The following is a 23,152-nucleotide window of genomic DNA, read 5'->3' on the forward strand; positions in this document are numbered from 1 at the left end:
ATGATGTTGATTTGTTGCCATCCCCTCTAAAATGGTGGGGTGACAAATAGTCATCCAGAATGCTTAACTTAATGAGATAAGCTATACTTGCTTTCCATTCTAGAATGTTTGTATAAGCTTTCCCAATCTATATTTTTTTGAAACTTCTCAGCAAACTTCTGTCGCTACCTACGCGCTCAGTAGAACCCATCTTATCAATTGCTCCTCTGCCTTTTCTTTTGTTTCACTTTTATACTCTAAGCGTTGCTTCCTTATCGCGGTTGTTCACCGGTTGAGACTTCCAACCACTTTAAGGCCAAGCTCTTCGTGAAGTGGTGATTTACCAACGAATCTAGCAAGGAAAACCCTTCGCATTCCTTGAGGATGTGGGGAGTGGTCTGCAGATTTTACAGCGTAAGTTGTTATGGGCTCATTCCAAAAGCCCTGTGGGGTGGCGATGGTGTACGCCGCACCCTCAACCGCTTCTGCCACCGGTGTCCTAAAAGCTACTGCGGCGAATGAGAAAAAAGAGAACCAGTTCTCGCCAGGATCGAACACTGCAACACTCACCCATGAGAGCACTTTTTTTTTTCTTTTTACTAGCATGCACCGGAACAATGTCCTATACAGGAACCCTAGTGCGCGAGGAGCCACGCGATGTGACATGCGCGCAGCATAGCGTCGGTATGGCGCATTTGCCGTTGCACTTGCATAATATTGCAGCATCTAGAACGCCATGTAGCAGATGCACATGCAGTGGTACAAGGCTGTTAAAGAAGGTTTGACCAAGAGAAAGAATAGTAAGGAGGGTATGCAAGCATGCTAGAAAAATATTCATGGTGTGCCTGAATAAATCAAACTGGCTAGGCGACTGGGTTACCGTAGAGTTTGAAACAAGAAGCCAATAAACCTTCATGATCATTGTCACCGTATCGTGACACTTACCTTGCAATGTGAGATTCGCGCCGCGTAGCGTCTATACGTGCGCGCTTTCCATTGCAGTTGCATATTATTACATTAGGTGGCACGCCAAGTAGCAGTTGCATAGGTAGCAGTGCCAGGTAGAGACGTCTTGAGGAAGGAGAGAAGTTTATGGATATGCATAAATATTCATGTAAGGAAAAATGTCTATAACATATCTGAATAATTTAAGCAGACTAGGTTACTGTTTTTCACCACCCCGTTTCAAAGAGAAGGCTACTTATCTCCTCTCCTTCAGCAAGTAAATATACCATGATTACGTGAGAGCCACCGGTTCACACTTGTCATGTTTGTGCCGGTGAATGCTGCCGATAGCCTCAACCGGCTTAATCGCAAAGCCATGTCTGCGTCTCTTGAGGCCTTTGTCATGGGACAAATCACAGATGTGGGGATTAATGGTCGCAAGAATGTTCTCGCTATAGACGTTATGCAACGTATTGTGCGGGATCAATTGAATAAAGTCAATGTATTGAGGGACACCAATGTACGTTCATACTTATGAGATTGCAAGGAGACTAGGGCTGGTGTTATTTAGTATGTCGACACTTTCATCAGCGAAAATGACCTCCTGATTCTCATCATGCCAGTGAGGAAAGGTCTTCTCATATTGCAAGCCCGTCGTCTTCCCAATTTGCGATGTTTTTAAAGCTTCAAAATGATTTGGTCCTTTTCGACATGCGTTTCGGCCGTTGGTGCCAAGAGTACTTAAGTGCTGGAATTACTGTAACATAGGACACTTGAGCGTATTTTGAACATATTGCTGTGATCGACAAGTGCCCTCACGACGTTACCCTCGGATTGAACATTTTAGCCCATTATTTTGCTCTCATCGACTGCGCAACCAGCGTTCTTCAGTTGGAACTGCCTCAAGTCGCCGATGCTCCAGCAGTGCTCCACCGCACTTGTGTTCGCTTCAAGATGTGCGTCTGTCACCTGAGGCAGTCACTTACGTCGCTTTCACCGCACAGCCACAGAATCCCGACGGTGAATATGTCCTTCGCCCCATCATCGACGTGCTTTTGAACCGGAACGTTTGTCTTCCGCATACGCTGGTGACGATTACTAATAACAACGTCGTTCTTCCGCTTCTGAATTTCAGCCTGTGCCCTCAAGTGCTTGCAGCCGGCATGTTCTTGGCCAGCGTTTCTGGTGATTCCGAATTTGACATAGGGAGTCTGGATGCCGAGAGTGGCTAATTAGCGCCAAGTGCAGCTCACAATCTGGTTCCTTAACGGATGACTTCGCGAAAATGATTGCACCTGACCTCACCTCCGCACAGGCCACGGACATACGCCTCTTGCTTCAATCGTAACGGGACATCTTTGATTTTGGCGGCAGACCTTTAGGCCAAACATCTGTTGTTGACCACCTTATAGACACTGGAGACACGAATCTCATTCGTCGGCGTCCCTATCGGGTATCGCAGGCTGAACGTCGAGTCATCCAATAAGAAGTGGACAAAATTCTCCGCAAAGGGGTCAACGAACCATCAGCCAGCACTTGGCTGGCAGATGGCTCATCTAAAATCTGTCACACAAATGCGAAATTTGCGAAGTTAAAAACCTACATTAAATCCTTAAAGCAGTGTAAATGTAGATTGTTGGTATCTGTATAAGCTGTAAACAAATAAACGAACGAAATTCCTACCTGGAAGCTGAATATGCTCGGTGAATTTCTCCGCCCGCCAGCTGTTCCATTCCATGCCTGTTTACATGTCGTTCACGCGTATAAAAATATGTGCGTTCAATGTGATCGGCAGGAAGTGGCAATATTGGCAAGCGACTGACAAGCGAGTGGCAAGATTGTCGAAGGATTATTTTATTTTCTACGAATAAATTTGACAACGAACATTGTGAAGTCTTATTTGCTTGAGCAACCTTTTTTAAAAGTAATCTTGCATTTTTCTATTGGTGGGTCACGTGCACGTGCTCTGTAAACGGTCGTTTTATATCGTTCTTTTGTTTCTTTTTGTCGAATGAACGCTGATAATCCAATAAAACTTCATTTGTCATGTCAACGACTACAAATCTTTACATCCACATGCAGGCAAGAGCAGGTGGTTTCTCCAGCCTGACTGGGGTAGTCGTGCAAACTACTCATGCGTCGCACGTATCAGCCTGAACTGACTGGCAGCACGGAGATTACGGCAACACGCGCCTTGGAAAGCCGACGACTATATATGCCCTGGGTGTTTTCAGAATAAACGTTCTTTTCATTCTTGGATTCCGTCCAAACGATTCATGGTGTCAGAAGTAGGATCGCTGAATGAATGTAACCATTCAGAGCAATGGAGCTAGTCAAGCCACCGGAGGATCTGAAACTTTCCGGATCATCCGACAACATCGCGCAGAATTGGAACCTGTTCATCCAGAAGTTCGAACTGTTCTTACAACCGATAGCATCTACGAAAGAACCAACGTCAGAAGCTGTCAAGGCTGCGCTACTGCTGAGTGTTGCTGGCGACGATGCACTTGAGGTGTTTAACAACTTCACCCTTCTGGAGGCGGACCTTAAGGATGATTACACGACGGTCGTGCGGAAGTTTAAAAAGTACATTGAAGAACACTAAAAAGAAGTCTATGAGAGGTATATTTTCCGGTGAAGAACCCAGGACGAAGCGGAGCCCTTTGATCATTTCCTGCGCGACTTGCGCAAGCTGTCCCGAAGCTGCAACTTCGCTGAATTAACCGAGTCAATGATCCGCTGCCAGCTTGTATTCGGTGTACATAACCCCAAGTTGCGGAAGAAGCTCATCAAAGTAAAAGACCTTACGCTAGCCAAGACAGAACAAATCTGCAAGGCTGCTGAACTGTCCAGCCAGTAGAACAAAGCATGGGCTCAGGCGGAAGAATAGGTCGCGTCGGTAAAGAACCGCCCGTTTAAATGCATAAAATGCAACCGCTCGCACGAACGTAGTAGGTGTCCGGCGTTCGGGAAGACGTGTTTTGTATGTGGTGGCGCCAATAATTTTGCAGCGTGTATCAAGAAAGGGTCTACAGTAGGCGAAGTGGTCAACGTGCAGGACACTTTCGACATCCTTGATGTAAAAACTTGCAATGTGAGAAACTCGACGGTCTGGATCGTAAACGCTAAAGTGGCCGCCAGGATGCCTTCTTGAAAGTAGACACATGCTCCCAAGCTAACTTGCTGTTACTCGGTCTATCGGAAGTGCAAAGGGATGCAAAGTTTGAAGCCGAGTAGTTCCATTCTGCGGTCATATAGCGGTGACGCCATCCTACACTTCGGTGTTGCGACGTTACCAGTCACCATAAAAGATCAGGCTGGGAGTTTCGACTTCTTAATAGTAAAAAAGGCAACCAGGCAATACTCGGACTATATGCAAGTGAGGCGCTCGGACTGGTCGCGAGGTCGGTGGATGCAGTCAACGCTAGCGCTGCCGACGAAGTACTGCAGGAATTTCCTTAACTCTTTCAAAGAACAGGCTGTGTTGCCCGCCAGTATCGGATGGTATCACGCACTGGTTCGATAACTGTAGTCAGGCCAGCGCGTCGCGTACCCTTGACACTACAAGAACCACTGCGGGAGGAGCTGGACTGCATGGAACGGGGCGCCATCATCACGAAAGTGACAGAACCAACAGACTGGGTGAGCCCGCTTGTTATTGTACGTGAAAAGGACGGCACACTGCGTGTATGCATCCATCTTAGGCATATCAATGAATGCCTAAAATGTGAGCATTATCAGATGCCTAAGCGTGAAGACATTGAGGCTGAGCTCACCAGCACTCAATATTTTTCCCGCCTCGATGGGAATTCAGGTTTCCACCAAATTCCTTTGGATGACGCCATATGAAAAATCGGCACATTCGGCACGCCCTTTGTTCGCTACCGCTTTCTGAGGCTGCCCTTCGGTATCGCATCGGCTCCTCAAGTCTTTCAAAAAACTTTGAGCGAAATTTTTGACAGTGCTCCGAGGGTGCGTGTATATGTAGATGACGTTCTTGTCTGGGGCGTCACTAAAGAAGAACATGACACACGCCTTCGAAATGTATTGCAACTGGCATAAAACACTGGCTTAACTTTTACTGCAAGCAAGTGCAATTTCGAGCTTACTGAAGTTGACTTCTTGGGTGATGTCATGAGCCAAGACGGAATAAGGCCGAATGGCACACTGAGCATGCCCCTTAAAGAAATGTTGCAACCAACGGACAAAGCTGCAGTGCACAGAGTGTTAGGTGTTGCCAGTTACTTTGGGAAATGCATTCCGAATCTAGCAGAAATGACGCAACTATTGCGCAGTCTCATCAAAAAGCACACCAAGTTTGAATGGTCGGCCAACCACGCAAATGAATGGACAGCCATCTGCACATGGCTCAGCAGCGCACCTGTGTTGGCTGCTTTCGATGCTGTCAGAATTACGTATATTTGAAGCTACAGGTATTTTTCTTCGTCGTATCGCCCATACTTATGTTTCTGTAGTCGCTTTAGGGTTGTGTTTGGAGGCATCCTTGAACAAGGTAGCTTCTACAGCAGGACATAACGTTCACAAGCTTTTGCAAGTACTGCACTACACTGTTTGATATGAACCTGTATGGCTTGACGTTATGCACGACGGGCCGTCCTTTCTTGTCAAGCCTTCTGCTTCTCTGAGGATGATTTCATTTATGATTTTGAAGGTAGTGTAACCGCTACACATACGATTTTGTGGATTTTGTTGTAGCTTTTCACGCCGCGAATTAGGTGCGATACTGGGGTGCCATGACCGGGAATAACTGAGTCGTGAAATCGTGCCGTGAAAACGCGTCCATGTTTCCAGCGATGCTATCAATAGATATTTGTTCTCAAGAATTGAAATATAGTTTGTAGCCCTCAAATTGACGTTCACACACGTAGGACTTATCTGTGGGGCATTCTTCCTTTCGCTGCAGCATATACTTCCACATAAAAAACTCTCTGCCGTCATCGCAGTGCGAAAAAAAACATAGTGACCACCAGCATCACGTTGCATCCGGCCGCTGGAGCAGCCATGGGCAAAGCAGAACTGCATAGGAAACTTTTTCCTATTATGAGACGCCGAAAAGCTTGGTCGCGAAACTTTTTTTTTCACCGGAAGAAACCGCCGCCCGTCACACAACGCCAACATGACCACAGAAGCGACAGACGAAACAGCAGAACCGAAATGAAAGCAGAATTGAAAGCATTAGCGAAACCAGAAGTGGTAGAACGTACAAAAGACATGATCGCAGTACCATTAATTTGAGTGACCGCCACTTCGGCCACCTCCCGAGTGGAGCTGTGAAACTGAAGTATGTGTAAGAACGTCCCGCGCAGAGTGCCCGGGTTCGATCCCAGCGGTAGCTTGTTTTTTTGTTGTTTTTTTTTCATTCCCGGCGAGAGCTGATACGGACACCGGTGGTGGAGGCGGCGGTGGCGGACACCATCGCCACCCGAAGCGGCTGTTGGAATGAGCCCTTAACAGCTTACGTCGTAAAACTAAACTACCAGAGTTTGCCATATATGCACTAGCATTGCCTCCATACTCGAGGAAAATGAGGGCAGCGGTCACGGTCGTTAGATGACGATTCTCAATGTTATTTAGAATCTCCAAACGGATAAATAAGAATGTTATTTCTTATTTAATGACAACACCTTGTTATACCTTTTAAATACACGTCTTTGCGTGTAGCCTTGCCTGTGGTCATTGTTACTTTTACAGGCTGTATGAGGTAAGAGTATTTCTTTACGCTTTCCCTAAATTTCCATAAGAAACACTTTTTTCCACAAATTTTTTGCCCATTCAAAACTTCCGAAATAGGTGTATCTTTACAGCATCGGCGATAGAAAACAGAGAAAGTGATGCGGCGCGCAGGGGCTTCCACACTGTGGTGGGCATCTAACAGCCGCTCGCTGTATCTCACATCGCATATGAGAGGTGGGTGCCAGTGTCCGCAACAGATGGCGCCAGTCCGAGTTCTCATTTTTGTAATTGCGTCGCTTACAATGTGTCTGGTATTGTGGCATATGATGAATTCGTTATTAATGAACCCTGCTATTTCAATAGAACTCTCCCCAATATATTGTCCTTAATAGATTGTCTTTTTCATTCGGTTCTTTCGGTGGCGCTGTTTCAGATAAACTCTTCGAGGGAGAAATTACCGTGAGAATCTGATATTAGTACAAGCTCTTACCGATTGTACAACTATAATGTCACCTTCAAAGCGGAGAAACGGCTTCCAATAATTATTACTGTATAATTCGGTGTTCTCCATACCCATGTTTTGAATGGCCCGTGCTTATGTCCGTGTTTTCATAAACGCAACCTCCGAGCTGTGGATGATAAGTCCGTTCGTTTAAAGTACAGGAAACCTGAAGCCCCATTCACAAATATAACAGGAGGAGCCGAGCCAACTATGCTACGAAACCCTGGGAGGCTTTAATTAGCACACACTAGATTATTAGCATTTTTGAAAAATTGATTTCACCAAATTATTGGTCCTTGAATTGCACTGCTAACTGCGGTAAATTTAAACTGACTTTATTATTCCACACCTAGTGCGGAAGCCTGTAGCCTGAATAAGCCTGAATACGGTAGAAACTGGTAGCTTAGAAATAGTGTTCAATGGCGTCGCCTCCCCATTGGAATAAGTCTACAATGCGTGAATGAAACTTTTATTACTTTTCATAAATATAATATCACCTACAAGGATCAGCCCATTCAGGTGCATTAGATGGGAGAGGGTTTAGAGATAGTGATTTTTAAATATACATGCTCCCAATTATTGTCACGTGTGATGTGACGTTTTATACAACATAAAATCGGCTTAACTTGACAGAGGTTATTGTGGTGTGCGCCTGCCGATTGACGAAGAATAAAACAAATATTCTCCCGCTAATCCACCGTCCTGGAAAAAAAAACGCAGACAGTAGGCGCCAACACACTTTCGCTTGTCCTTTGCTAAATCATCGCGAACGCCATCGACGGTGAAGCGAGGAAACAGCCCCACTATTGAAACTGCATATGGCGTCAGCTTATCTCAGCCTAAAAATACAAATCATGTATTGGCGTCAGCTTCAGTGAAGAACACACTCACATGCACACACAATTACATACAAAAACTCAAGAAAGTGCCCCCTTTTGCATCCCAAGCGCCCGTGAAAAAGCGGGGGGGGGGGGGGGGGGCTGCTTTCTTTTATGCTTAAGTGTGTGAGCGCGTGCGTGTGCGTGCGTTATTGCGGCCCCAAACGGTCACCTATATGTATAAATTGCTATCCTAAAGTCAACTTCTTCTACGAAATAGGTCAGTCTGGAGCATTGGTGAACACCTTAGAGAAGTACTTTGAACACAGCAGTCCGTATTATGACGTCGTATATTAACGTTGCAACGTACTGGAAACAGCGTGACTTGAAGCGTATACTGCACATAACAAACACTGTTGAATGTCAAAGAGTGGACTTACTATTTTGGCATTCTGACTGCAAGCAGTGTAGCAACATTGCTTTTAGTGGAAGTGGGGCTGTGGAAACTGTGCAGTTGGAATAACACCGGAGTCATTCCACAATGTTAAACCTGGGGAAGGAAATGGGAATGAAATAATGTCACTAGTGGGGCAGATGGAAGGAGAGTGAAATGTGTGTGCGAGATTCCGGAATGGAGCTGTCATAGATTGGGTGCATGGCCCTGTATTGCTAAACATTTATCGTAAACGAGAGCTCTTCGTAGAAAGGCACACGCTTTCGATGTTTCTAGCAGAAAGATTTTAAAACTCGGGTAGTCTTTTCAAATATCACTTTTTTCAATATGCTTGCCATATAGTTACGCCGGCAGATTGCATTGATGTTCCACAGTTAGCCGCAGAGACGATGTCTGAGACTCATGGGCGTAATTGTGGAAGAGAAGAAAATATAAGGAAAGCTTTCTGTCCGTGCAGTCCGTGTCATCGCGCTCACATGTGGGTGGCTTAAGCTGATGACGTGTTGTGTCAACGTAATCCGTAGCTCCAAAAATCACCCAATATGACGGAACGTAGCTGCTACAGTGGAATACGTGGCTATTCTCTCGGAACAACCGCTTTCGGTAGCTGCAACAGGCGCTCACATAAGTTTATGCCAGAGGAGCTTTCTCAGCAGCTGACTTCCTGCTGCGGTAGCACAGCACATTTTTACGCTTGGATTGACTGCGCCTATCTCAAAACTGCCGTTAGTGCCATTAATCCTTCCAACTGGACATGCCCTGTGGAATCGCAGGGTTCATTATTTGCAATATGTGTCCTAATGTTATAACTTGAAAAATGTATTAGTAAAGTTGAGTAATTATTCAATTATGCGTATTTATTTCTAGTGTAAGTAATGTACACCTCTTGAAGTATCCCGGCTGAATTAGTAGAATTGTGCTTAATACCACAGGTGATTTAACATTCAAATAAAGCACCCAGAATATTAAGATGCACTTTGTGCGGATATATTTCGCGATGGCGCCGCTAAGTGGCAAAGCGCGTTCAGAGGGATGCACGAAAGAGACGTTCAACTGGATACCCGCCCCAAACATCAGGCGGGCGCTTTCTCAATGGCAATACGGTTTGGGACTGCACTGCTTATTGCTAATCGCAATAACATCAACATTCATCGTGCGATAACTGCAACATTCACTGAAGTATTTTAGTTAAAACGTATTCCAGTTAGCCCAAGTGGTGCATGGATTTGCGCTGCCGCAGACAGACAGAGGTTCACAAATGTGCGGAATGCGTAATCTTGTGAAACAAGCATTAGCTAGACAACTACGAAATAAAGTTATTTTGCTGTGGCCGTGTCTTACCCACTTGGTGGTGCAAATTCTTCGATAAAACCGCAAGAGTATTGTGCATATATTTTCTTGACCTATCTTGTTGCGAGAACAATGACGGTGCAGAAAAATGTTTTCAGAAGAGTTAGTTGAAGCAATAGTTGAAATGTGGTGCTGCTGTCATTAAAATTGATTTGCATGTTCCCAGTCCGCCAAAGTACAGGAAAACTATGATATTTTTACGGAACATCTAATGCTGCCTAATATGTTCCCAACATGTACAACATTACATACATACATACATACATACATACATACATACATACATACATACATACATACATACATACATACATACATACATACATACATACATACATACATACATACATACATACATACATGCATGCATGCATACATACATACATACATACATACATACATACATACATACATACATACATACATACATACATACATACATCATGCGGTATGTATGAGGCATGTATCGCTCGGTAATTGTTTTTGACAGTTGACAGTGGTAACGCTAACACTATTGCTTAAAGTATGCGAAAAAGCGCTGCAATGGATGAAAAAACCTGTGTCAATGAACAAGCAATTTTTTGAGACGAATGCTCAGTTATTTTAGCATGATTGCATCTGTCGTATATTTTTTTTTTTTTAGGAGTCAAAGGCACTGACTATACTCTCCTTTTTTGGGACGCCAGGGATCACTGCGCTGTTTTTTCGCTGCAGTCTAAAGGTAAGAATATAAGTTGCGTGTTGCAACTACAATGTTAAAGGGCAGGAGAAAAAAAGTGACACTTCAAAAAGCTATGATATCCACGACAGCGCCTGTTGGGCAACCATACAAATGGGAGCAGAACACTGCAGTAGAAAGAAATTCGAGCCGGATGGTAGACTTAGTTAATGCGTAGACGATCTTGTGGAAACAGTTTGAAGTCGTGAAGTAAGCTCAAGGTGGTTGTCTTCACAAACGAAACCAATTGCTTGAATGACACGTCTGAAGCCAAATGAAACTATAGTTGTACCTGTACCTGTACCTGTGCAGTGGATTAATGCAGATTCTGAGTTGGAAATATAGTTTATTCTATGGAGAGGTAGCCGTACAAAGGACTGAGCTCAAGAGGAACGACAAGAAAAGAACAGAAGCTCGTTCTCTCTTCATGCCAGAATTACCTGTCGACTTGACTAACATTGATCTTCGAATATCTATATTTAGGTATCCTGCATGGTCGCGCAACTTGCAGGGCAACATCCTGTATTTGAAAAAGGAGCGAGATTTATTGTGTTACTGCTCTGTTTCTTTGTTTACATATTACTCATCTGTGCGCCTCCTTAACTGCCGCAGTGTCCAAATACAAAGCTCTCGAATGCGTTCTATCGAAGTTTGTAGCACATCCCACGGTCTCAGTAACCATAGAATTAAGTCGTCGAAATATCGCTTCCCCCACGCAAAGTAAACATACGTTTACACAACAACTACGCGTGCCTCCCAAGGCGTTTCCGTTTTTTCCTTCAAGTTCTCAATGCCATCACACTTCGGATGGTCCTTCGAAATAACTTTTGCGGTTTCATTCGTACATAAAACTATAACTTAACTCACTCAGCGATTCATTTCCCAAAGAAAGCATTTACAGTGCTGACCGACTGAGCTAGGTTCCGGAAGTTGCAAAGTTTTTGTGCACTGTTCTAAACCCTTAAGCGGCAGTTCATGAGGATACTCGAATCATGAACCTGAAAAATGGAGTCAAATCACTAGACTGCGACTATATGTCACGTGGTGTAAAAAGCATGCAAAAATGCTTTCTAAATAATATTATTGAAATATTTACCTTGATTTTGAAGTAGTAATACTAGCATTGCCAAGACTAGATGTACTTCGCATTCGTTAGTAACTTTCGCACTGGTCGACTGAAAGTTTCATTGGTAGCATGGGAACAATACTAAAGATTGTATAGAAATGGCTCTGTTTGATCTGTGTACTGCTCACAAAAAGTCGTAGGTGTGACGCCATAAAAATGGCAGCAATTTAAAGTAAAATGCGTTTACTTTCGCAGTTGTTATCTGGATCAGCACTTAAACTTTTTGAACACTGCATATTCAACTCAGGTCAGGCACTTAAACAATTTCGTAGCCAAGGAAAACGCTATCACATTATAGGAACATCACGCCCACAAAGAATTGCCATTAATTAAATAGATGATGCGTTCATGTCTCGGCTACCATCGTGGAGCCTATATGCCTGATGGCACTAGTACAGTCGCTTCTTCCACCACGGGACTCTATGATTACTTTCCAATACATGGGTCCCACCTCCCTCCCCCCCCCCCCCCCCCCCCCCAGCGATGAAGGCACTGCCGTTGAGCGGTTTAAGTTGTGGGGAGGGCACTGTCAGAGTCTAAATGAGCTGGCTTCAAGCGGTCGATGGAAATTGACTCTTCGCGTCCGCTGACAAGACATGTGAAAACCATAGCGTCACGCTTGAGGATTTCGAAGGACCGTCGTAAGGAGCCTGTAAAGGAGCGCAAATAGCGTCGTGACGGATAAATACGTGGCTGCTGCGAAGTAAAGATGGCCTTACGTAAACATTCCTGCGGTCGTAAGGAAGCTGTGATGGTCTAACAGTGGCCATTGTAATGCTAAGGCGGTCGGCGTAGGATTGTAGGTTAGCAGATGACAATTCCGAGGCGAAAAACTCATCGGGTATGCGAAGTGTCGTGCCGAAAACCAGTTCTGCTAACAAACACTGTTCATCTGCTTTCACAACTGTCCGATGACTTGGTAGAATCAAAGGCAGGTGCTCGGTCCATGGGATCATGGAGTCATGGGCACGAAGTGTCGCTTTTAGTTGACAACGGAAGGGTTCTATCATGCAGGGGCGTAGCCAGGGAGAGGCGAAGAGTGCTTCTAGGGCTTCGGCCCCTCCCCTCGAAATTTTTGCGTGCTATCCATGCACCACCGACCAAAACAAACCCCGGTGCCGGAAATCATTCTGGAGTTTGTCTAGAATACATTTTTGACGCTTGCAAAGACATCTCAGCACGTACATTCCGAACTCGGGCTGATCGCAGCAACGCGTATGCACAGCCACTCACAGAACGCAAGGAGCCCTATTCGAGCATAACGTTTCAAGGGCGTTGTGATGGCGAGTGGGCTCGTCGCGGCATCTCGCGGAGGCCGCGGAATCTACGGAGCGCATGCGTATCAATTCTAAAACTTTATTGGTAAAAAGTTCATATAAGCTTTTGATGCGAAAGTTGCAATGACATTTCTAATGTTGTGCTTGAGGTTTGCGATTCCGGAACTTTGTGGGTTTAATGTTGTTATTATAAGGAATGTTGTTATTATAAGGGATGTTGTTGTTATATGGTGATCAACGTGATAAATACACCGATGCGAGGCGCCATCGTGAAGCTTGAATTGTTTAAGTTGTCGACGGAGTCGGGCGTTCGGAGAGGAAGCAGAGCCTAGCATGCGGTCGAGAATAGTTCGGCAGTAAGGGTCGGCACGTTGGTGGCAAACAAGAACAGATTGGTGATTACGTTTCAGCCAGTCGAGCGTTGAAACGGACAAGGGTTAGGAAGTGGGCTCGGGCTTTACATCTGTACGATTAGCCGATGCTGAGGCATTATTGCTCCGTAAACGGCAAGGAGATAGAGCATCTGCGTGTTGGTGACTCTTGTCGAACCTATAGATAACGTCGAAATCATACACCTGCAAACAGATCACCCAGCGACCTATGCGACCCGATAGGTTCTCGAGCGACCATAGGCAGCAGAGTGCGTTGTGGTCGGTGACGTCTGTAAAGCGACGCCGTGGAGTTATGGCCGAAACTTTTGCCCTGCCCAAGCAACAGCAAGGTACTCTTGTTCAGGATGCTGTAATTTTTCTCATCAGCAGTCAGCGCCCGACTAGCGTAAGCAACGATTCGTTCACGCAAGGTGGCGTCAAGTTGCAGAACAGCACCGAGACCATTACTGCTGGCGTCAGTGTGAATGATAGTAGCTGCACACGGGTCAGAGTGGCACAGTACCGCGTCGGTCATCATGGCCTGCTTAAGCGTAAAAAAGGCAATTACCAATCAGTGGATCAAACGAAGGGCGCGTTATATCAGAGAAGTGGGAGCGGAGACGCAAGCGCAGCGAAGTTGCGTATGAAGCGCTCGAAGTACGAAGCCAGTGCGATAAAACTGCCCATGTGTTTTCGGTCCAGAGTACAAGAAAACTCAAGGATGGCGGACAGTTTCTCAGGGTCCAGTCGAATGCCATCTTTGCTGACTATGTGCCCCAGAACTTTGATAATCTTTGCTGCGAAAGTACATTTTTCGTGTTGAGCTGTAGGCCAGCATTTGCGAAGCAGGCTAGCACTTGTTCAAGACGCTACACGTGTTCTGGGAACGTGGTGGAAAACACTACGATGTAGTCGAGATAGCAAATACAGGTCTTCCATTTTAAACGACGCAGGTAGGAGGGTCTCTGGTAGCTCGTTGCTGGACGGACGCCTCTTCGATCTTCGGATGTATAAGCACGTTGCTCATCCTGTTGACGCCGTTGACAGAACTTTGCAGATATGCCCGCGGTAGCCACAGTAGTAGCAAATGGGTCGAGCAGGAAGCGGAGCGGAACGGTAAGGCTGTACACGAGCAGGTGGCGACAATGAAGCCACAGGGTCATAGTGGTCCGTTTGTAGAGGGGCCGCGGTGACCGGAGGGACCGCCGTGATTTCGGCATATGTAGGCACCTGTGGAGCCCAGGGGCCGTCGGAGCACGTTGGACGCGGCGCCGAGGGGATCTCTTGCTTTCTTATTTCGCGTAAGCCGGTCGGAGAAAGGGCGACGCCAAGTTCTGGCGCACAGTAAGAACACCGCCCTTGACGTTGCTCCCGAACGATATCACGTATGATCGTGAGCAATTGTACTGCTGACGACAAGCGAAGGTCTGGCATGTGACTATTACATCATGGATGGTGACAGGATTTTGACTGGCGAGTGCGCTAAAGGCGACGGTGTTTATGCTTTTAATAATATGCCGCATGCGGTCGGTCTGGGACATGGTGGCGTCGGTGTACATGTTTGCGCCAAAGCTAGCACATGCTCAGTGTAGAATTTGTATGATTCCCCGACGCGTTCGCCGAGCTTTTTCTTCGCCACCTCGGTGAGGATATGACGAAACTGCCGCGTGAACGTGTCCCAGTCGCGATGATCAGGCTGATAGTTCCAAAACTAGGTTTTACCGACATCGTTGAGGTAGAAGGGAATATTGTGCAACTGCTGTGAGTTATCCCACTCACTGAAGTCGCTTGCCAGGTTGTAGTTTTGTAGCCATTCCTCATTCCTCAGGGTCATCTCACCGCAGACCAGCAAAGACTGGCGAGTCATGGTGGATGCCGAAGGCTGTGCTGGGGTGGTAGTATCGGACGTGCTGGATTGTTTTTACAAAGCATGGCAAGATGTGGTATGCGGCGACCCGAGCGGAGCTCCAGTGACAAGGGCTAGAGGTCACGGGGAACGAAAAGCCCCTCTACCACTTATAAGGAGCCGCCTCATCCAGCCGAGCTCGATCTATGCCAAAGAAAAACAAGCTGTGTGGCTGATTGTGGTAGTTACAGATGAGGAATTCGTAGAAGTGATTATGATGCATATGGATGAAGAAGAGAACATTTGACCCCAAGGTACCTTGACATTTATAAAGTCGTACATCGGAACATACAACGAGACAAGCCAAATCAACACACTACCAGGCAAGTTGACAAACCACGCAGTGAGGTCCGATGAGACGAAGCGTAGTGGTGGTTCATTTGCGCCGTCATGTGACAGAAAAAAATATCAGTTTTTTATTCGCGCCAACGCCTCCATGTCAAGACGCTGAAACCAGCAAACGTAACTGCGTTCTTATTTATTTTTCTACTTTGACTTTTATTCGCGAGGGCACATTGAGCCTCTTCCGTTTTCTTGTTCTCACTACCCGCGGGCTGCCAGAGCCAGCTTGAGTTTTTCTCGTGTTGCCCCGACCACGGCGCGGCGCACTAGGGTGCGTGTTCATTTTTCTCTGACCGAGTGGATTTTTGCCTGGCATAGTTTTGGACACCTTCTGGCTAGCAGACTAGAAAAAGAAACAATGGTCGCTCGCCACCATCACTGTGGGGGCTCAACGCATTGCAACGCGTTCGCTTGAGGGCAGCTTTTCAAGGAATGCCTTGTCTCGCCCCTGTAGGATACCGAGCAGTATGCGTATGGTTCTCTGTGGACTAAACATTTCATGTTTTCTTCGATATTCCTTCGGTAGCCACATTACGTGCCCCAAGTAAGCATTTGATTGTCGCATTCAGTGACCCCGCCTCACAAAAATAAGTCATTGTTGCGTCGCAGCGAATTGTCGCATTGTGAAAGTTCAATTTTGTTACTTTTTCTTTTGCGAAAAGCCACGGGACGCTTCTGTTGCCGGATATTCTTATTATATTATTGTGAGAGAAATTATATGGACACTCGAGGCGCGTTCTTGTCGCCTTCGCTCTCATGTAACGTATAAAGTCTAAGGGCGATAATTTAGTGACCACGCGCTGCATGCTGTATGTGCAAGTGAAACAGGGGGGGGGGGGGGGGGGGGGCATGGGTCAGCCTACAATTGTGGCTCAGTCTCGTGTGCGCAAGGTAGAAAAGCGGCGAGGAAGCGCTGCCATCCGTCGCACGCGAACCATAGGTGAAGTGGAAGGAGAGGGGCGGTCCTTAGGATCCTGCGTTCTGTCAATCCCTGATTGTTCAACTTCTTTATTTGTCTATTTTGACGCATTATATACCCTGACTTTATCTTAGATACGTAGATTTATTGGAAACTCATGCGTATATTTAAATATCTTATTGCGAGGTTTCGTGTATACCTGGTAGTGAAGTTTGTATCAACTGACACTTTCTTCCCCTTTACCAAGCTGTATCTTCGCATTTGTATATACCATCGTATCTTCGCATTTCTAATGTACGAGGGCGAGTCAAATGAAAGTGAGTTTACTAACGCCGACGTAATAATTGTTCTGTTTATTATCTGCGACTCATGTGCATAGCGCACATGCATCTCTCATTTACAAAAGTGGCACGCATGTGTCAGGATAAAGGTTTTTTTTAATGCTCATACATAGGGTTGAATAAAATTGCGTTTTATAATGGGCACTCCAAAAGTTTAAAAAGCTTGGTGTCTGAGGTTTTTGACAGTTGAAGGTGTTTCCTTAAAAGAAATTAGTCACCATATGGCTTCCGTGTACGCTGAACATTGCATTTCTTTGGAAACTGTGAAACGTTGGAGGAAACGGTTCAAAGAAGGACGTGAAAGTTGCAAAGGCAATCCAATACCGGGCCAAACCCAATGTGCAATCACCTCCCACATAATTGCAATGGTTGATGAGCTGATGAGACAATCACGGAGGATAAGCATCGATGAACAGGCAAAGTGTGTCAACATCATTCACGGCTCGGTTCGCACCATAATTCATTAAAATCTTGGTTTTCGGCTCTTGTGTGTGCAGTCGTTACCCAACATTGGGACCACCGCCAGAAGACGGAGCAGTTCGTCGCTACCTTGATTCATCTGATCTGGTGCCACAATGAGGGTGACAACTTCTTGTCTGCAATTGTGACCGGGAACAAAACATGGTGCCACTACTAGGAACCTGAAATACGACGGCAAAGCTTGCAGAGGAAACATTCGAATTCACCATCCCCAAAGAAAGGAAACGCCGTAATTTGCGCCGGGAAGGTGTTGACTTTTTTTTCGATCGTCAGGGCCCATTGCTGATAGAATTTGCTAAATCTATCAGCTAAAGACTATCAATCCTTTCCGATATTGTGACGCACCGGATTGGCTACTTGTTGTAATGAAGAACAAACGACGTGAAAAATTGATGAATGGCATCGTCATGCTCCACTGCAATGCCCGTGCCCACGTCGCTTATGTGCTTAATACAGAACTGACAAAGTTCAAATGGAACACGCTGCAGCATCCGCCATACAGCACAGACAATTGGCCTTGCGACTTCGTCGTTTTGGAGCAATTGAAAAATAAACCAGATTTGTGTAAGGCGATGACGTTAACGAGTCAAAAACAGACTTTTTGAAGCAGCTACCCAAAGAGTTTTATGAGACGGGAATTCTGCGATTCTTTTTCAGTGGGACACATGTCTTAATGCGTATAGATACTGCTTTTAAATAAAGTATCCCGTTCATCATATATTCGCATTGGCTCGCGTTCATTTGACTCGCCCTCGTATATTTTCCCGAACTACTGCTTTTTATATATGCTCCCTGTTGTGGCTATAATTTCGGTGTAATTGCTCACAATACGCAACCGGCGACAGCTGCTCGTGAACTCGCATTGCTCGTGAACTCACATTGGAAGAAAGGACAGTGTCATTGAGATTTTTCCTCAGCCGTTGTGTATGTACAAAAATGTAAACGAATTTCCTGACCGCAATATTTCATTAAAATGTTTGTCCTGAGCCTGTTCTTGGGGTTGAGCAACCTAAAAGAACCAACAGATATATCCTAAAACATCAGGGAAATAAAGAGATCGCTGCTACAACTCTCCCGTACAAACTGTGGGTCAAATCGTTTATCCAATTGAGTCCTATCCTTATTAAATAAACTTCATGAGAACCGTGTCGAGATAACTGACATTACTAGGAAGACAATACGAGATTTCCTACTTCAAACTGACTAATTACTTACCTCATTTAATTAGGTGGTTTTACGTTTTGATGACATTTTCGCATGTAGGATGTGACCTGCAAGACATTTATACACACCTTTATTTGCTATGTTTTCGTATGTTAAGATAATGTTATATCATAAATTGTTCAGCAATTGAAAATAATTAAGTATATCTGTAATATACTTTATATTCATATATGTCATTTGTACTGACTCAACACACTGCTTAGTGTCACTGATTGTACATTTTGCCTTACACATTTTTCACTTATGCATTTGTACATTGCACATAATAAAGTGTACAAACTTTATTTTATTCTGTCCCCGTTGTCACGAATACGGGCAAGAACCTTGTCAAGCTGCAAGAACGCAGCTTTTAGTGCTTGACCCAGCGTTCATTTTTCGTAAATGAATGAATGTGAAATAAAAATTGATTGATTTATTGATTGATTTCACTTCCTTTACATTGTTCGTATCAGCGGCATGCAATGCTTTGCTGGTTTTGATTTGATATATATCTAAAGTTCGTGTGATATTTCCTTTACTTAATAAATCGACAAAACACATGGAAGCATTGACATCAATTATTTCGGGCACAATTGTAGGGACATACGAGCGTATCCTTTATTGAAAAAAAAATACATATTTTACTTGTCTTGACAGTGCGTGGCGTTCAAGAATTCGTTTGCACCGTCTTTCACGCAGGCAATGCCATTACTATCCGTGTATTTGATTCGCGACAAATTCAATAAATAGGAGGCCGAGCTGCAACGTGAGCCTCCCCCCCTCCCCCCCCCCCCCCCCCCCCCCCGAGCGGAATTTCTGGCTAAGCTACTGCTACCATGCCATTGGAACTTGGGTAATAAGCTGTCGTTTGTGCGTGCGTTACACTTAGAAGGCGGTAGAGAGGTTGAAAGACGGACGAGTCAAGTAGTCTTCCTCTGTCTGTGGTTATGGTGTGTGGCACGCCATAAAGAAACATTCAGGTGTTTAACATGGCCTGGGCTACGGACTCTGTAGTAATGTGAGGTAGTGGCGTTGCTTCAGGCTACCGTGTGAAGCGCTCGTTACAAGTGAGTATGTATCATTGGTTCGAGGACGGTGGTAGCGGACCAACGACATTGATGTGAACATGGCTGAAACGAACGTCTGGTCTTGGAAAATGACCAGAGGCGCTCATAGTGTGTCCACTGACCTTGGCGCACTGGCACTGTATGCATGCCCGAGAACAGCAACGGACGTCAGCGTTCACACGTGGCCACAGAGTGGGGGAAGTGACCAGACTTTGTGTTGCACGTACTCCAGGGCGCGAAAACGAATGTACTGCGTCAAAAACTTGCTGCCGAAATTGTTCTGGAACGTATGGTCGAGGATGACCCGTAGACAGGTCGCATCTCACTATGACGTTGCAGCCAGACAGTATCTTCGAAGCACAGATAATTGTTGGCAGTCCGGAGTGCTTGAAGTTCGCGGTCTGTGACTTGCGCGGTAGAGAGGCAGACGAAGTCAACGCCCGAACGACTCACTTGGTTTGCATACATATGAATACATGACAGAGCGCCAGTGACGGAATTATCGGCACCACTAATATGCCGAATATCAGTATTTAATGCGGAGAGATATGCAAGCTGGCGAATTTCGCGGGGAGTGTGCGAGGAACTGTTGGAGGTAATAGCATAAATGAGCGGTTTCTCGTTGGTGAGAATAGACAATTGAAGCCATTCGAGATTGTGACGGAATTTGCGGACTACGAGGTAGAGTCCTAGAAATAATACTGAAGACCACGTTTGCGTTGGACAAGAACCGCCCCGAGGCCCACTCTACTAGCATCTGTATGCACTTCAGTTTGGGCATTGGGGTCATCATGTCACAGAATAGGAAGACAAGTGAGCAGACAGCGTAGGGCCGTGAACACGTCATCACAATTTTTCGACCAGGCGGGTAGGGTGTTGCCTCCAGCCAGCAGTTAAGTCAAATGAGCCATGATCATTGCGAAGTTTTTCGCCAAACCCCGAAAATAGGAGTATAGCCCACTAAACTGCGTAGTGTTTTAGGGCGGTGCGTTTGGGAGTCTTCGTAACAGCACGGAGTTTCTCCGTATTCAGAAGCAAGCCTTCTTTAGATACGACGTGGCCTAAGATCCTAAGATGTTAAGCGTACGAGCAGCAAAGAAGTAGTTCTGATATTAAGCTGGAGGTCGGCCTTAGTAAGACAGCTCATTGCATATCTTAGTCATTGGAGGTGAGTCGGGCAATCATGTGAGAAGACATCACCTAGGCAGCACAAAGACGTGTGCCACTTGAGACCGCGCAAGATACTGTTCCTCATGCGCTTGAAACAAGCGGGCGCATTACATAGGCAGAATGAAATGACATAAAATTCGTAGAATCCATCTGGTATGACGAAGGTGGTTTTTGAGCGCTCAGCCTCTTCTATGGGTACTTTCCAATATGCGGACCTCGAATGCAAAAGGAAAAGAAAACGGAACCTTGCAAACAGTGAAGGGCATCATCTATGCGCGGAAGGAGACATACGTCTTTGTGCGTAATTTTGTTAAGACGTCTGTAATCAGCGCTGAATCGCATAGAACAACCTTTATTATTTACTTCGGCGATCGGCGATGCCAACGAACTATGGGACGGCTCAATCACGCCACGCCGAAGCATATGGCTGACTTGTTCCTCGATGACACGGCGTTCAGAAGCTGAGACACGCTAAGGATGTTGTCGGCGTGGGGCAGGCGACATGGCGTCGATGCTGTGCGATACTGTGGTGTTCCAGCGTAGAAAAAGTTGATGACAGTTGAAAGAGGCGGTAAATTCACTTAGCAGGCTGACAAGTTGCACGAATTCTCTGTTTTAAGATTACCGGAGATTGCCGCATGGAAGCATTCCTACGGCGGTCCACTCACACTGTCGAGCGCGGTGAGGGACGTCGAATGTGCGTCGTCGGGAGTATTGCTGAGCATTCAGGTATCACTGAGCGTAACCGAGGCATTCTTCGCTATTCAACGTAATTGACAGGAAAAACACTTTACACGCACACACACACCATGGCAAGCATTAAGAGCGATTACAGCGATAGGCAAGGGAAGTGAACGGCGAGGGGCGAAGGAATCGTATGGCGTGAATAGCGCGATTGCGCCGCGTCTTGAGGCCCGCGGTATGGAGACGACGGTGGCTGACTGACGAGCGATATTAGTAACTTCGGCAACAAGCGTTGTTGTAGACGTCAAACGATCTTGGTCCTTGGCTACATCGGAAAGAAAAGGCAACTCCACCTCCGCGCGGGCGCACTCAATCATGGCACTGTTGGACGAAAGGGTATTCTAGCCTTGAATGACATCGTGGGAGCAGGACGACAGTACAACCAATTCATTGACAGGAGGAGATTTTTCGATGTCTGTACGTACAGCGGAAGCTCCCAAAGGTCCGCTCGCACTACTTGAATTCTTTCTGGAAAGTGACGTCGTTACATTTCCTATTCGGCGGCAAAGTCCTACGCGTTCTACCAACATACACCTACATTGCTGCGCCCGTATTTACCAGCGCGATTGCTAGAACCTCTTCGACATATACCTCAACGATATTGCGGCGGTTATTTGCGGACCTTGGCATTGCGGGCCTTCGGTAAATTGAAGGAGACGCAGGTCTCGCCTGCGAAACTGCCACACCTAGTTTCCCTGTAGTAGAGGGCTTGGCCGAAGCCTCATCAGTGAGATTGGGTGACGGCGTTGGGATGAAGAACGCCGACTAGTGTTAGGAAGGGGGATTCATCTGGTGGCACAGGAGGTTGTAGCTGCCGAAGATCCTAAGTGCTCGTGAGTCCGCGGCAATCATATATCGGCCGCGTACAGCGTCGACAAAAGTGGGCAACGTATCCCGGAATACCACAATTGTAACATATGGGGAAGTCTTCCTCTGTACGCCAAGGATTTCGCTGGCTTGTCCGCTGTGGTGCAGGCGGCGAGAAGGGCATCGGGGGAGGTCGTGGACGTGGAGCGAAGTGATGATTTGTAGTGACCTCAGTGCGCGTGAAGGGCGCTGTGACGGTAGGTTGTAGCATCTGGCCGTCACTCACGGACTTGCTCCTTGATGACGGCTTGTAACCCCGAAGTCAATGGTTACACGTTCATAAACGGCACCAGGGAAAGCTGCCGAGCAACTTCTTGCACGAACTCGTTTATCTGGTGCAATAGAGGCAACTCGTCAACGTCTACCGTCAGACCTGAGACAGAGGCGAATTCTGTTGGCGGAAATCGTTTGACTACTCGCTGCCTTCCAAAGTCCTCGTAACTCTGTCACCGCGCAATGACGACCGACACTGTGTTCGGGTTTTCGGCGACCAACATCTGGAAGGCGTCGATCTAAATTTCCTTAATTATATGCCTCATCTTGTTCACTTTTAACATCGCAGCGTGGACGCTGTAGCACAGATTCACGACGTCTTCGATGTAGCTGGTGAAAGTCTCACCTGGATGCTGGGCACCTCCGCGCAGGCGTTATTCGCCCTTAAGTATACGGACAGCATGACGACCAAGGAGTTCCGTGAAGTTTGTCTTAAACATCGACCACGTCCGGACGTCGTATTTGTGGTTACCACACAACACATGTACAATGTTGCCCAAGGCGATAAATATGGTGTGGACCTTTATCGTATCATCCCAGTGGTTGTGCGCACTGATTCTTTCGTACGAGGCGAGCCAGTCCTCGATGTTGTGATCTAGGGTGGGC

The 23,152-nt window shown here is 46.2% G+C and overlaps 1 protein-coding gene across 12 annotated transcripts in view; it reads left to right on the forward strand.

Annotated features, from left to right (window-relative positions):
• Nucleotides 1-23,152, forward strand: part of LOC126534369 (uncharacterized) — a 110,163-nt gene that overhangs the window by 35,563 nt on the left and 51,448 nt on the right. For 9 of the 12 annotated variants that reach the window (XR_011895692.1, XR_011895694.1, XM_055072835.1 and 6 more), the window contains one exon: nt 10,386-10,463. The exons of the other annotated variants lie outside the window; for them this stretch is intronic. Coding sequence is in view for 7 of the 9 variants with exons in the window: in XM_055072835.1 (XP_054928810.1) it covers nt 10,386-10,463 (78 nt within the window). In the remaining 2 variants the exon portion in view is untranslated. The remainder of the gene's footprint in view (nt 1-10,385; nt 10,464-23,152) is intronic. 12 annotated transcript variants of the gene reach the window in all.

This window comes from Dermacentor andersoni, chromosome 7, assembly GCF_023375885.2.
Source record: "Dermacentor andersoni chromosome 7, qqDerAnde1_hic_scaffold, whole genome shotgun sequence".
Taxonomy (NCBI): domain Eukaryota; kingdom Metazoa; phylum Arthropoda; class Arachnida; order Ixodida; family Ixodidae; genus Dermacentor; species Dermacentor andersoni.